The 16,360-nt window shown below is 36.5% G+C and overlaps 1 protein-coding gene and 1 long non-coding RNA gene across 8 annotated transcripts in view; one reads left to right on the top strand and one right to left on the bottom strand.

Moving 5' to 3' along the window:
* LOC144365556 (uncharacterized) overlaps positions 1-16,360 on the bottom strand; it is a 259,899-nt gene that overhangs the window by 198,264 nt on the left and 45,275 nt on the right. For all 4 annotated transcript variants that reach the window (XR_013424114.1, XR_013424116.1, XR_013424115.1 and 1 more), the window contains exon 3: positions 8,078-8,171. This is a non-coding gene — a long non-coding RNA (uncharacterized LOC144365556). The remainder of the gene's footprint in view (positions 1-8,077; positions 8,172-16,360) is intronic.
* Positions 8,066-16,360, top strand: part of Slc38a11 (solute carrier family 38 member 11) — a 51,612-nt gene continuing 43,317 nt past the window's right edge. Inside the window, exons 1-3 of one of the 4 annotated variants that reach the window (XM_040294399.2) lie at positions 8,066-8,549; positions 9,020-9,134; positions 11,136-11,210. In XM_040294399.2, coding sequence (XP_040150333.1) covers positions 8,511-8,549; positions 9,020-9,134; positions 11,136-11,210 — 229 coding nt within the window. In that variant the 5' untranslated portion in view covers positions 8,066-8,510. The remainder of the gene's footprint in view (positions 8,550-9,019; positions 9,135-11,135; positions 11,211-16,360) is intronic. The other 3 variants (XM_021733111.3, XM_078017514.1, XM_078017515.1) reach the window with 3 other exon arrangements.

The raw sequence follows: 16,360 nt of genomic DNA, 5'->3' as shown, positions 1-16,360 counted from the left end.
CAAATTTCCAGAGACATATGACCTACCCAAATGAATCAGGAGGACATAAAAAAATTTATAAAGATAAATTTCAAGCAATGAAATTGAAGATGCCATCAAAAGCCTACCAACAAAGAAAAGCCCAGGAACACATGGATTCTCAACTAAGTTCTACCAGATCTTTAAGGAAGAACTAGTACCAATTCTCCTCAAAATATTGCATGAAGTAGAAAAGGACAGAAACCTTCCAAATTCATTGTATGAAGCTAATATCACCCTGATACTAAAACCAAAGATACATGGGGGAAAAAATTTTAGACCAATATCTCTGATGATCATAAATGCAAAAATTCTAAATAAAATACTGACAAATTGCATATGAAAACTTATCAAAAAGATAGTGTACCATGATCAAGCAGGGTTCATTCCAAGGATTCAAGGTATGTTTAACATACAGATCAATAAACATAATTCATCACATCAATGGACTTAAATTCAATTATCTCAATAGATACAGAAAAAGCATTTGACAAAATATAGTACCTCTTCATGTTCAAAACACTAGAGAAACTATGGATTGTTGGAATACACCTTAACATTGTAAAAACTGTATATGCCAAACCCAAGGCCCATGTCATTCTAAATGGAAAAAAAAAATTGAAAGCATTCTCTCTAAAAACTGGGACAGGACAAGGATGCCTATTTTTACCACTTCTATTCAACATACTCGTTGACCCCTTACAAGAGCAATTAGATGAAAGAAATTAAAGGGATACAAATAGGAAAAGAAGTACTCAAACTATCCCTAATTATCTACAATGTGAATCTATATTTAGAAGCTCCAAAAAACTTCACCAGAAAGCTTTATGAACTCATAAACTTATTCAGCAAAGTAGCAGGTATTGGCACAGCATGGTATTGCAACAAAAATAGACATGAAGACCAACAGAATAGAAAGCACAGATATATAATCACATAAATACAGTTATCTCATACTAGACAAAGACACCATAAACATACATTGGAGAAAAGATAGTTGATTCAACAAATGGTGCTGGGAAAACTGGAAATCCATATGTAGTAGCTTGAAATTGAACCCCTCTCACCCTGCACAAAACTCAACTTGAAGTGTTTCAAGGATCTAGGCATTAGACCAGAGACCCTGTGCCTACTAGAAGAAAAAGTAGGCTCAACTCTTCATCATGTCGGCTGAAGAACCAACTTCCTCAATAAGACTCCTAACTCAAGAATCAATAAATAGGATGGTTCTTCTTGAAAGGTTCTTTATAGCAAAGATAACAATCAAGAATGTGAACAGAGATCCTACAGAATGGGAGAATATCTTTGCCACTTGCACCTCACATATAGCATTAATCTCCAGGATATACAAAGAATTAAAAAAACACCAAAAAGAAAGAAAGAAAGAAAGAAAGAAAGAAAGAAAGAAAGAAAGAAAGAAAGAAAGAAAGAAAGAAAGGAAGGAAGGAAGGAAGGAAGGAAGGAAGGAAGGAAGGAAGGAAGGAAGGAAGGAAGGAAGGAAGGAAGGAAATAACTCAATCAAAAAAATGGGAAAAGGAACTAAATAAGCATTTCACAGTAGAGATATGAATGGTCAACAAATATATTTTAAAAATGTTCAACACCTCTAGCAATTAGAGGACTTCAAATAAAAACTACACTGAGATTTCAGCTTGCTCCAGTCAGAATGGCAATTATTAAGAATACAAGTAACAATAAATACTGGTGAGGATGTGGGGGAAAGGTATACTCATACCTTGCTAGTGGGAATGCAAATTGGTGCAACAACTCTGCAAAGCAGTATGGAGACTCCTTAGAAAACTTGGAAGGGAACCACCATTTGATTCAGTTACCTAACTCCTCAGCATATACCCAAAGAACTGAAAATCAGCATACTACAGTGACACAATCACATCAATGTTTATAGCAGCTCAATTCACAATAGACAGGCTATGAAACCAATCTAGGTTTCCTTCAACTGCTGAATGAATAAAGAACCTGTAGAATATATACACAATGGAATATTACTCAGCCATAAAGAAAAATGAAATTATGGTATTTGCCAGGAAATGTATGGAACTGGAGAGTGTCATGCCAAGTGAAATTAGCCAAACTCAAAAAACCAAAGGCCAAATGTTCTCTCTGATATGCTGACGCTAACACTACAATAAGTAGGTGGGGGGAAGAGGAATAGAAGTTCATTTGGTTAGACAAAGGGGAAGAAAGGAAAGGAAGATGGAATGGGAATGGGAAAGAAATAATGAATGGGACATAACTTTCCTATATATATGAATACATAACCAGTGGCACTCCACATCTTGTACAACTACAAGAATAGGATCTTAATTATGATAAATTATACTCCATGTATGTATATTATGTCAAAATATACTCTATTGTCATGTATATCAAAAAAGAACAATTTTTTTATTATTATTATTACCTAAGGCCAGAACGAAAGATAAAAGTCAGAGCTGGGAATTTGGCCACAGTTTTCCAGCCCCATAGTTCTACACTAAGGGCCATCTTGTGGTTCGAGAAACAAGATTCTTTTTAGTCTCTTGGATCACTTCTCGAATTTTGTCCCACTTTCCATTCTTTGTGACAAGGACTAAGTCCAGCAAGCCTTAGGCATCAGAAGGCGATTTTCCAGCCCAAAAAGAAGACACAGTCCCAGCTGCCCCTTATCCTTTTATTGCCAAATTTCCACCCTATTGTCTTCTCCAGCTGTGCAACTTATTTAGCCGAGGTGGTCCTAAGTATTATCTCATGAATTCTGATACACTAACTAGCCTATCCTAAGGGTATTCAATATCCTTCTTCCCAGGCTAATTCAACTGAGATGAGGCTGAAATGTTACAAATGGAAATTGACTCAAACAGAATGAAAAAGAAAAGGATCAAAATAATTGAGGCTTTATTTATACTAGTAAAACCTTTATAGATCTCCTTGACCAGAAGACACTGAAGTGTACATGGCACCCAATTTAATTTCTTTATTTCATTTCTTCAACCCTTGTCTTTGGTGTAGTTAATTAGTGAGTGATAAAAGGTGGTATGGTTTTCTTGTCTATTGTTTTATACCACATTTTTCACCTTATAAAGAGTGTGAAATGACTGCCCTCCATAGCAGACATTCATGTACAGCCTCTGGACTGGGGAGGTGTTTCATGATCTTACAATGAAAATATGAACTTATACAAGTAGGATTAAGTTTCAGTTCAGATTTCCAGTGAAGCTGGGCACAGTGGTACAGGCCTGTGATCCCAGTGATTCAGGAGGCTAAGGCAGGAGGATCCCAAGTTTGAAGCCAGTCTGGGCAATTTCAGAAGGCCCTCAGTATCTTAGCAAGGCCCTCAGTAACTTAGCTTGACTCAGTCTCAAAATTTTAAAAAATGATAATATGAAATGAACTGGGGATGTAGCTAAATAGTAAGGTGCCCCTGGGTTCAATCCCCAGTATAAAAAAATATATATCTTGGTGGAAATAGGTTTTCAAATTGCATTTTCTATCACACATGTAGAAAATGCAGACAGTAGAGTAGAAGAAACTGAGAGTACACAATAGTCAGAGCCAGAGCTGCAGTACCTGGGTCAGCCCATAGGCTAATATCAGAGACTAAGAATTCTCTGTAGATCCCAAAGTAAGACCTGGACAGCAATATCGACCAGAAATGTAAGAATCAAAGGGTACAAACATAGGACACATAGAAGAGCATCCATACCAAACTGACAGAGTATTTCCCTACCTCTGTTAGCCAAGATTTCTTATCAGGTAATTAGTAAGGCAACAATTTATAGTTTATTTTTGTGCATGCACTGATAAAATGTATATATTTATTAATATAGGTTTTGATCAGTCGTTGATGGAACACAGGAACCCTTCTATTACTTCCGAAAGGAATTTAAAGAACTTTTTAGGATTCATCCTATCTTACATATTTGTATAGAGCAGCACCTAAAAAAAAGTTCTTTAACTAAATTCCTCCTATTTTACTACTAGACTAATAGACTTGATACCCAGAAGCATATTAAAAAGGGTTACAATTGTCTATAAGGAACAAAACATACATACACACAAAAAAAAAGAAAAGAAAGAAAAGAAAAAAAAACAGAAAAGAAAAAAACTAAAATAGCTATGGTTTAAGCAAGATTGAATTTTATTTCCTTTTCACATCCCCATGAACAATCTAGATCTGGCATATCCACCAGGGACCCAGTCCCTTATTTTATTATCTAGCCATTTTTATTATGAAGCTTCCAGTAGGTGATTGCTCTGGGATAAAACCCATCTTCTGCCATGTGTCTGGGCATTTCATCAGGAAAGAATGACAAAGGAGAAGTCAAGGTATTATTATCCTTCTCTTTAAAGACATACATTTCATCTGCATCCTCTTAGTCAGAATTTGTGACATGACAACAACCAGCTGCAATTGAGGATATGAATTTTAGTTCTCTTTTAGGCAGCCACAGTCTAGACAAAAATCAGAGGCTGTCTGCCTTAAACAATACCGACCTAACAGAGTGTTTTTCTGTTTAGAAGTAGCAGCAGATATCACATATGAAGAACTCCTCATATACCAAACAATTAACTAAATCCTTTTAAAATAGCTTTATGGGTTGAATGGTGCCAACACCCAAAAAAGACGTGTTGAAGCCCTAATCCCTAGTACTTCACAATGTGACCTTGTTTGGAAACAGGGTCTTTGCATGTGTAGTAAAGTAGAGATGAGGTCCTTAGAGTGAGCCCTAACCCAATATGTTTGGTGTCCTAATGGAAATGAGAAATTGTGACACAGACATAGACATACACAGGGAGGAGTGTGTGAAGACAGGCAGGGAGGACGTCAAGTGAAGATGCAGAGTTACAGTGGGACATCCACAAGCCAAGACATGACAAATTGCCCCCACACCACCAGAAGTGAGGATGAGACAAGAGTCTAACCCTAAGGTTTGGGAGGGAGTGTGGCCTCACTGCTACCTTGATTTGGGACTTCCAGCCTCCAGAACTATGAAACAATATATTTTAGTTGTTTTATGTCACCAACTTTATGGTACTTTATTGCTAGTGCTATAGAAATCTAATAAAATTTGGTTATTTCATTTAATTCTCATAACTACGACCAAGAGAAAGGTACGTTGGTCTTCCCCTATTAGAAAGGAGTACATTTGAGACTAAAACAGTTAAAAAACATGCCACAATTCCTTGAACTTTGATGCAAACTTTTGACTCAAAGGTTTTTCCAGAGCCTGAGCTTCTAATCTGCTGTATACTAGCTGAAGAATTAACCAAAAGTCCATTTTTTTTAAAGATCTATCATTCTTTCTTAGCTTAGAGATTACATCAGAAAACTGAGAAGTACTATGAAGATTTTAGGCAATAGTATTATTCCCTTGGTCCCTCTGTAACATAATATTGGAGCCTATTGTCATGGTTTGGATATGAGGTGTAACCCCCAGAGCTCCTGTGTTAACGTAGAAATGTTCAGAGGTGATATGATTGAATTGTGAGACCTGTAACCTAATCAGTTCATCCTAGCTTGAATGGACAGACTGATGATTACTGAGGCCTGATGGGGTGTGGTATCACTGGATTTGCACCCTGGAAGGTGCAAATCCAGTGATCCCCTGCATCCCCCTCCTCCTCCTCCTCCTCCTCCTCCTCCTCCTCCTCCTCCTCCTCCTCCTCCTCCTCTTCACCTTGCATGTGTGAGGCACTGGGTTCCCTCCTCAGCACCACATAAAAATAAATAAATAAAATAAGGGCATTAAAAATTTAGCTCACCATGGACTAAACCTCTGAACCCATGAATCAAAATAAAATTTTCATCCTCTCAGTTGTTCTTGTCAGATATTTTGGCTTCAACAATGAAAAGCCAACTAATGTACTTATCATCTAACCAGGATACTTTGGAGGATGAAAAAGATGCTATTTATAATTACACTGGAACAAGAAGTCTAAAAAGGGCTTGGGCAAGGCAAGGTTCACAGTTGCCCTAATTTTTATTCTTCAGTGCCCCATCCTCATCCTGACTCCTAACCAGGAATATCACTATAGTGGTTCCAACAATACAATAAAAATATATCAAAATACTTGAAAATTTTGATAATAATAACAACATGGTGAAATAGGACTAAAATAGTACTTACTGTAATATAAAAATCCCAGAAAATTTACAAGAATGACTTTGAAAAATGATTAATCCATGAAGAGAAAGGATATATTTTCATTATTTAGCTGAAAGTATCTAAGCAAAAATCCAGACTCTCCAAAGACTGAGAATCCTATCCCTATAAAGTTAAGAAGAGAAAGGTTTATATTGTTTGAAACTCTGCATACTAGTCGTCTATTTGTAACAGTAAGCCAACATCCTAATTTTGTGAAAAATATTAAACATCTGTTTTTTTTCTTTTAACAATACAAAATTGCTCCTCTTACAGACACCTTTCCAAGATTAAGGGAAAAAAAACTCTTATAAAGTTGTATATTGAAAGTTATCCCCTTTAGTTTCATCCCTACTTGAACCTACTTGAACAGAGTACCGGTCAGGAAGAACTTTCTAAATTCAAATTGCTATGCAGATACAATCGCCTTTGATTGTTTCTAAGAAGGCAAGGTGTTCTTTGATGTCAACTTGCCTGGACTGCAACCAAATAATGAGGAAAAGCAACATTCCAATGTGGGCTCAGTATATCTCTATATAATTGTACAATCCTATAAAAAGCTCAAATTAAGTCTCTCTCTATTCCTGAAAGTCTGGTTTCCATGGCCCCTGGGATTAAAGCAGACTCAATAAAACTGATTTTGTTTTTGTTTTTGTAAGTGAATATGCACTTACTCTTCAAAAAAACACTCTATAATCTGACTAAACTGTAGGGTTCTAACACATTAGCTGTGTTTACCTCTGCATGGGAGGATTGTTAGTGATTTTCTGGGTCCTTTTCTTTCTTCTTGAAAATTTCTCATTGAGAACATGGCACTTTTGAAATTACACTACATAACAATATTTTTGAAATTATACTATATAATAATATTTTTGAAATTATAAGAAAGGTCCTTTAAAGAAATATCATTAACATATGAATAGAATCACTGTTAAATATGTATGTGTGTATATATATATATTACTATCATACATATTATAATATCATGTATTTCTATTATATGTTTGTACATATGTATGTACATATTGTTAGGTGTGTATATATACATACATGTGTATATATATACATATATATTACTTTGTATATGAAAAATATACATATATTACTTTCTATATGTATATATGTGTGTGTATATATATATATATATATATATATATATATATTACTTTGTAACAAATAAGCCCAAACGTTAGTGGTCTACAAAAAACAATAAACATTTATTAACCCACATTTTTTGTGGATCAAAATTTTGAGGGCAATTTGGTTGGATAGTCTGGCTCAGTGTCTTTCATGACCCTGACAAAGTGTTAGCATTTGTTAATTTGACAGTAGAGAGTTTGTGTCATTTACAAATCTCTTTAATTTTTCCATGTTTTTAATTTTTCACAATTTTAAATAAATATGTATGAAAAAAGTCTTTTTTTTGTTAAATACTTGTATGTGATTACCACCCTCATTGTCCCTGAAACTCCACTCTGTGCAATCTGCCTCTGTGTGGTTGAATACTCTGGGCCTCATTTTCATCATGTGTAATACAAAGAGGTGAACAGAGCTAGCCCAGACATCTGGGTATGTTCCCTTTTCAGTCCCCAGATAGCCCTCTTTCCCTTTCTTGGTTTTCTTACCTGAATCCAGTAACAACCCATTCTCCTTTTCTTTACTTCTCCTTTTCTGAAGAGTTACCAGGAAGCATTTGATCAAGACTTGCACAATAATCAAGTTTGCTAAAAGTTCTAGGAACTTTTTTGCCCCCCCCCCCATTTATTTTCTAATGAATCCTTTTTTCCATTTCCACTTACCATTAAAGTCCTACATTTTTGTTTGCCATCTCTGCCCTAGAAGAGGTGTAGAGAGAAGGAAGAGCTACCAGGAAAGATGCTCCATGGAGCAGTGGAGATGCTCCACTGCGTTCTTACCTGGGCATCAGATCATAACCTTATAATCTGGGCAGGGCAATGAGCGGAACAAGTTGTGTTCTGCAGCTTCGTTAAGAGTAGCTCTCAGTCATCCCTGTGGGAGAGAAGGAGGAGAGAGATGCAGAGTGGGTGGGGAGAGGGCTGCCCAGGTCAGAAACTTCTGCAGCATCCCGTTATCAGGAGGCGAGTGCTTGTGGCTGGGCAAACTCCCCTGGGAAACCTCCTCCCGGGACTGTGAGGACCCAGAGTTCAGGTCTATAACACAGCAGTGGGTGAAGACAGTCTGGGCAGCCAGTGAACCGGCTCCCTGCAGCCCCTCCCGGTGCTCGGTGCTCGGGTGCCTCGTGTGTATGCAAGGCGGTGGAGGAGGCTGGGCAGGCGAGAGCCTACTGCACAGCCCCAGAACCTTCCACTTGCTCAGGATCACCGCGCAATGGGATACCAGGGACAGCCGCCCCTCATCCCGCTGCAGGTAAAACTGGCAACTGGGTCAGGCTCTGAAGCCAATTCCTCTGGTTTCATTCATGCTACAACAGGTCAGCTACATTCATTTAGTTTAGTGAAAAATTCTGCAGGAGAAAACTATTCTCCTTAATCTGACTTAGAATCTGACTTTCTTCCTTGGAAAGTACTTTTCAATAACCTCTTTGTTTCACACAATCTCATTGCTGGCTCCCCACAGACTCTGTACTCTGGATTTGCAAGGATCAGCTGGGGCAGCTGCAAACTGACACTTGAGGATGGAGTTGTTTGCAAGGCTCCGTTGAATTACTATTAAACGTTATACGTTATTATCCTCATAATTAGTTTATTATAGTTTCTCATATTACTTATTACTACTAGTATCATGGTAGAATTTTGCGTTCGATATTTGTCTGATATTTTCCAATTTTTCAAGCTAGTAAATATTTGTTTAATCACCATTTTAATCTATTAAAATAGAGAGATCTAGATGACAGAGAAACCCTTGTTTCTGAACACGAACATACAAGGAAATCTTGTCAGTCCGCTGCTGTTTTTAATGTTGTGAACTCGATTATAGGATCTGGTATAATAGGTAAGTGTTCTGTGTTCTGTTTGGTTTGGTTTGGGGTTTTAAATTAAAAAGATCAAATCTGAGACTCAATATACTGCTAGTATTCATTGATTGTTTTTTAAAGGAGAAAGTGTTAACTAAGAAAATTTGTAATTTTCTTCCATAAAAATCTTCCTTTATTTTTATCCCGCATTGTAAAAATATGCCTCCAACTCTTTTATCCTGAGGATGGAGTTGAGATTCACACTCTTTCCACAGTTGATAGCATTCTCCACATACATGGTGGAGTTGCACAAGCAAGGGGCTGAATTTTGTTGTTTGTTTTGGGTACTGTGGGTACTGTGGGTTGAACCCAGGGCCCCTTTACCACTGAGCTACATACCCAGCACAGCACAGCCCTTTTAATTTTTTTCTTTGTTCTTTTCTTTCTTTCTCTTTCTTTCTTACTTTCTTTTTTTTTTTCTTGCTTAAGACCTTGCTACATTGCCGAGACTGGCCTCAAATTTATAATCCTCCTGCCTTAGCCTCTGAAGTTGCTAGTATTATAGGCATATGCCACCAAGCCTGGGCTTTTTCTTTCTTTCTTCTTTTTTAATAGGCTGCCTGATCAATTGATTATATTGTCTGATTAACTTCTTTCTTATTCATGAAGTGTCAACCATTACTCAAATCACCTTCAAACCTTTTTTTAAATATTATTTTTTAAATATTATAAGTAGAAAAGTTTAATGTGAAAACATGAAAAATTAAATCCATACAATATTTCCTTAACGGTCTAAATGATGTTAGCTTTTAAAGTGCAAACTTGTGATGTGTTCATTTTAAATATCATTTAATCAGTAACACAGTTTGTTCATTGTTATTAGAAGAGGAGCCAAATAATCAATTAAAATAAAGAAATAGTTCATATTTTCCCAGTGTTTTTGAGGCAAGGGAAAAAGTGCATTGTATTATAGTAACAAAAAGCAGTTATTATTTTCAGTGTTTATTATTCTTTTCATTGTTTGAGAACATTCCATTTCAGAAAGGGCAAAGAAAACAAAATAGTGCAAACTGAATTATTCATTGAGATTACAACTTTTTACTATAAAGTTTTAATAGGTTAATCTACTGAAAATTTTATGCTTATCTGTCTTGAGTTACTTTTCTTCCTTTTTCACAAGTTGAAGTTGATATGCTTCTTTATTTTACTTTCATCCATATATGGACATTTATTTAAAATGATATATGATTTGGAGGTATCTGAGATAAAGCAGAAGAAAGTAGAGGCAAAAATTTATGTAAAATTCTGCCTCCATGTACCATGGAGGTATGGCAGTTCTGTGTAGCAGAGTTCTGGAGTTAATTGCTGATGTGTATGCTTTAAGTTAACCCATGCCAGCAACATTTAAAATACTACTTAATTATGTTCAGCAGCCTTTTTAAATTATATTTTTCAGAAAATAAAACATCTGGGTATAAGCATTTAAATTATGTTTGTTTTGAATATTTTATTTTTCATAATCTAAAATAGTTCACTTTCTCCAAAAAATGAGACATAATTTTATATATCTCCTTTAGCTTCATAAAAAACACTTTTGCATTCACATTTTCTTCCCTTTCATCTATATGGTTGCTGCATTTTGATTCCAGGGTAAGTCTTTCTTAATATCCTATAACCCTTCTTTGTTCTTTATTATCCATATAAGAAAGGGTTTGGGGCCATTACTACCCATATATTCCAGGAATATGTCATCCTCACCCACATTATTTGTGAGAACTGGCATCTATTTTTCATTTTATGTTTTTTAATTCTTATTTTATCACCTCATAAATTTGCTGTCTTGACATGTCCCTAACTTAAAAGTTTTTTTTCTGAAATAAGTATTAATACACTACCATTCAATTTTAGGACTGTATATTGCTTACAACTATGTCATAAATATATGAATTTAACTTAACATTATATACAGGAATTAGGGAAATTTCTGTATTTCTACATGTCTTATTAATGTGAGGGTTGGGGTGTTTGTGTTTTTCCAGGATTGCCTTATTCAATGAAGCAAGCTGGGTTTCCTTTGGGAATATTGCTTTTATTCTGGGTTTCATATATTACAGGTAAAAATGCTATATAATTGCCTATTGCTGCAACTTAAATTGTGCAATAATTCCTTTACACACAAAATAATACTCTGCAATTGAATTTCCTTACTAATTAAGAAGCATATCAAAGGATCCTAAAGAATTTAAGCATTATGTCTGAGGGGATTTACTTTTCATCCTAATCCTTTAAACAGATTAGAAGAAGTAGAAGAACATTATATATTACCAAGCCTAAATCCTATTCATGTGCCTCTGTCACTTCATCCAGAAAGCAATAGTTGAGAAAGTCATTTCGAAGATTGATTAAGGCTAAGAAAAGATGATGCTCTCAAAGTTCAGGCAGCCAAACTTGAGGGCAGGTGCCTGTGAATGAGAGCCGGGTCAGCTGTGTTTGTGCAGATCCATCTGGAAGCCCAGAGTTCAACCAGCAGGGTTTCTCACCTCCACTGCCCCCCTCCCACTCAACCCCTACTCAGTGCTTGCCACTGCCTTTATATGAAGCAATAAGGTGCTTCTAAATCCCTTCTCTTCTGCTCCCCTTTCCATGCAACATGTTCATTAACGCCCCCGTTTTGCCACTCCCCATCTAAATGCAGGCTGTATCACTCATAATCATCTACTCTTCCTGTTGTTTTTATCCCAGCCTGTCATCCAACCAGCTCACCTTCTGACAAACACAGCATCTTTCCTCCACCTTAGGATCACAGAAAAAAAGGCAGCTGTTCTAACTAGACACCCCCTGTAATAATCACTACTGTGGTGACCACTTTGGTGACCTAGTATCCTACTACTAGCTAGTACAAAAAACTCACTGTAGCCTGCCTTCAGTGTGGGCCTGGGACTCAAGAGTTTCACCTTCCTGTGAGATTATGACTCCCACCCACACCCCTAACTACTACTGTCCTATAGCCATCAGCCCAGAGCTGACAGAAATCCAAAAGCCAGCCTCTGCCTCCCCTTTTACCTCCACAAGGTCCAATATGTGACATGGTAGAAGCTCCATAGTTCTACAACTACAGGGCTGGGGTGCGCTGGTCTCAAGCAGGGACACATCCTTGCAGATTTGTTTTCTCTATCTTGTCCTTCTACTCCAATCCTCCTGGAGCTCTTGCCCCCAAACTTCTGTCTCAGCTTTGCATCTGGAAGCTCTGACCAAGATTCCATCCTTTATAAAATCTCAGACTCCCAAGGCCAGCCCCTAATACTGCTATTTTTCCTTGAACTGAGAGGCAATAAAGCATATAATAGATAGCAAATTCAAAGATGCAGAGTTATTGGACCCCTTTCCTCCCTGCCATCTTCTCCCCACTACCCTCTCCCAAGACCTAAACTACTTCCAATTCTACAGCTCTTAGTTTGTAGCTTAAAACTCATTACATGGGTGGCAGGGGACTCACAATTTTGTGCTCATTAAGATTTGCTGGTGTGTAAAATTTGGATTGCATTTATTAAAGCACATATCACACTAGAAAAACCCATTCAAGGATTTTTTTTTAATTTCCTGTTTCCCAGTCAATCAGCACTGACAAACAATTTCCACCCAGGCCTACAGTAGCTTAAATGCACTGTAAACATTTACATACACTGTCAATCAGTAGATAGAAAAGCCAAGCAATATATATCACCTGAGAATTAAGGACTTAAGGAGAATGAACAGCTTACTAAAATCAGATCATATGATACATGAATAAATGATAATGTAAGTGACTTTCAAATAATGATACCTATAAACCCATGACAATGACTATGAGTTGTCCTTTGCAAAATCACATATTACCAAGCTCGTGGAAATTACCAACTTATTCATGTACTTGCATGATTCAAATACTTGAATTATTTTTTATAAAGGATTATTACACAAAAGCCAAATAATTAATAAGTTATGATTCACTTTGTTTCTTGGGCTTTGAAAGCAAAATCTACATGTAGAATATAATTGTTCACATATACATAATGGTTTAAAAGAAAATTTGCCTGTTAAACAACTTTAATTCATTCATGGCTTATTTTTAAATGTGCCTATAATATATTTAAAGGGGGATCAAAATATTATAGTGATTGATACTTGAAATACCTTAAACTTTTAAGAGAATATATGTATAGCCTGTATTTTATAAGCAGACAAAAGCATTTATATTCTGTGGACTTAATTCTTAAAAATTGTTAACTTTAAGCAATACATTTTGAACTTTTATAAAACTCTCAATGTTCTCATCTCAAACATACAGTTTTCCCCAAAACCTTCACAGCATCTGTGAAATTGGTTGCCTCCTCTCAGTGACTGAACCCCTCATTGGTTCTCTTCCTTGGCCAATAAGTAGATATTCCGTTTTTTGTGCTTCTAGTGTCTGTCTACTTTCTGATGAGTCCTGCTTATTGCTTAAGGGTTATCTTTCTAAAACAGCCTCATATCTGCTACTGCACCGTTTTCAACTCTCCACAACCCTGTAATAATAACAAAAACGAAAAATCATTGCAATTAGACTCCTTCATGATTTGGTCACTGTACTTTTACTCTCATTTCTAATTACTTAATGACCTGTCACTAATACTGTCACATTCAGACCTTCTCTTTTAGCAATTCTGGACGATCTCATTCCCCATATGTAAAATATGCTTTTACACTGCCTTCCTGATGCTAGTCCCCCTGCCTGACATTCCTTTTATTCTCTACCTGGAAAAATCCTATCTGTTGGCCTGAAAGGCATCATTTAACTCTTCAGTGAAGTCATTCCTGGTTTTCAGTAAAGGAAATAGAATTAATTGCAATATGCTTTAGGCATGAATGATAATTTAAAGTCTCATTACTAGGTCATTTATCACATTAAATGAGAATCAAATAGATGAACAATTAGCAACCCTAGTATATTGAATTAATTAATTTTATCAAATGTATACGGATCATCAATGTGCTGGGCATTGATACTGCACCCAGTATAGCAGTGATGAATGATATCCATGCTGTTATAAGAGCTGGTGATGTAATGTATTAGACAGGTAGAAAACACATAATTATAACACATCATGAAAATACATGGTGATTAACATAGCCTCAATAGAATAAGTATATTCTGAGAAGGAGGAGATGTCCACTGAGTGTTTATGGAAAAATGTAAGTTAGTAAAGAAAATGGATGGGTACTCTAAGCAGATGGAAATGTGATTCAGTATGGCTAAAGTGTAGGGTTGATGTTCCTAAGTGGAGAGAGAGGAAGTTGGAGAGGTTGCTCTCATGTAAAGATAGTCATTACCGTTTCCTGAGGACTGGCTTTATGATGAGCATAATAAAACTACAATATTAAATCCTTCTGTCCCCATGCGGTAGGTATTCACGTCTTACTTTTATGAAGGAAGAAATTGTGACTCCACTAGATTACAATGGTTTATGCAAGGTCTGCAGTTACTTGTGACAGAGTTGGGATATTAATTCAAGTGCATGGATTCTGGTTACAGTCTACCACGTCCTGAGTCCTGAGTCTTCCATTTCTAGCAATGGGGAAATCAGCAATTTACCTAAACTTCTAAGCCTCACTTTTTTTATTTATCAAATTGTAATAATAATAACACCAATTTAGCATGATTGTGAGGATTAAATGAGTTAATATGCAAATCTTTGGGAAAAGGACTGGCTTGCAGAAAAGCATTCTAAAAGTATTGGCTACCATTTTGTAGTTGTTATCACTAATATTGAACCCCCACAATGATTTTTTTCAACCACCATATGCAACCTGCTAAAAATAAATAAAAATAACACAACTTTTCATTAATTTAGTTAGCCTCTTGTTGTGGCTTGAATGTGAGGTGTCCCTCAAAAGTCCACAGTTGAGACAATGTAAGAATATCCAGAGGAGAAATGATTGGGTTGTGAGAGCCTTAACCCAGTGAATTAATCCCCTGTTAGAAATTAACTGAGTGGTAACTGAAGTGGTAGGGTGTGGCTGGAGAAGGTGGGAATTGGGGTGTAGCTTTGGGCTATATATTTGTATCTGGCAAGTAGAGACCTCTCTCTCTGCTTTCCGATCATCATGTGAACTGCTTTCCTCTGCCATACTCTTCCATCATGATGTTCAGGCTCACTTTTAGCCCGAGGAATGAACATGGCTGTCTATGGACTGAGACCTCTCAAACTGGGAGCCCCTAAATAAATCTTTGCTCCTTTACAACTTGTTTTGGTTGGGTCCTTTAGTCACAGCAGCAAAAATGATAACTAAAACACCTCTTTAACATATCAGACATTGTGTTAGACATTTAAACTCCATGATCCTTATATCATTCTTCAAGATGGGCATATTGCTTTGCTTTACAAAGATTCAAGAAGGGCTGCACAGATAAACACATATGGTTTTTCTGCCCATGAAAGAATTTTATTTTTATTCAAAGCACTAGTGGATATCTCTGGAGAGTTTAAAGCAGAAGACTGATTAAATTTAAACTATGGTTAGATCCATCTGGGGGAGGGGAGATGTCAAAATTATACTGGGGACGAGTTTGGTGAATGGAAGAACTGTAAAGAGGTTATTGCAGCAATCCAGGAAAGAAATTGTAAGGCCAAAGCTCTATAATAAAGGAGGTTAGAGGTTAACAATTAGGAGATATTAGTCAGTATTTATGATACAACAGTTAACTGGATTTGGGACCAAAGTTATACAGCAAGTAATGAATACTGAAGAGTTTAGGAGGAGTCTCAAGTTTCTGTTATTTTTCACCATTTGGAGAAGCATGGTTGAGGAATCAAGTTTCAGAACAAATACACTGAGTAGCATTTGGACATTTTAATATTGAGATGCCTATGAGATCTTGAAGGTAAGACTTGTATTAGGCAGCTAGATGTAGACTGAACTGGGAAAAACAAATTTAGGTGTTACTAACATGTGCGTGAAAATTGAAACCAGGGATGTGATAAGGTCACAGGAAGACATCTTGAAGAATGAGCAAAAATCCCAGGGATACAGGGTTTGAAGCAGAGTCAAGAAACTGTTGAAAACCAGTATAAATGCCAGAATGGTAGGAGGACAACCAGGAGAAAGTGCTGTCACAAAGATTGAGGCAAGATGGATGAGTTCAAGGGAAGTGATAAGTAGAAGAGGGGAAAAATCAGAAAGAGCAAGTGGTATTGTGGATAGTGGGAGGAGAAAAGAAATTATATTCATCAACTTGGAAACTGTT

The sequence above is a fragment of the Ictidomys tridecemlineatus genome, chromosome 7, assembly GCF_052094955.1.
Source record: "Ictidomys tridecemlineatus isolate mIctTri1 chromosome 7, mIctTri1.hap1, whole genome shotgun sequence".
Lineage (NCBI taxonomy): Eukaryota > Metazoa > Chordata > Mammalia > Rodentia > Sciuridae > Ictidomys > Ictidomys tridecemlineatus.
Note: the sequence above shows the minus strand (reverse complement) of the source record. Positions and strands in the feature narration are given on the sequence as shown.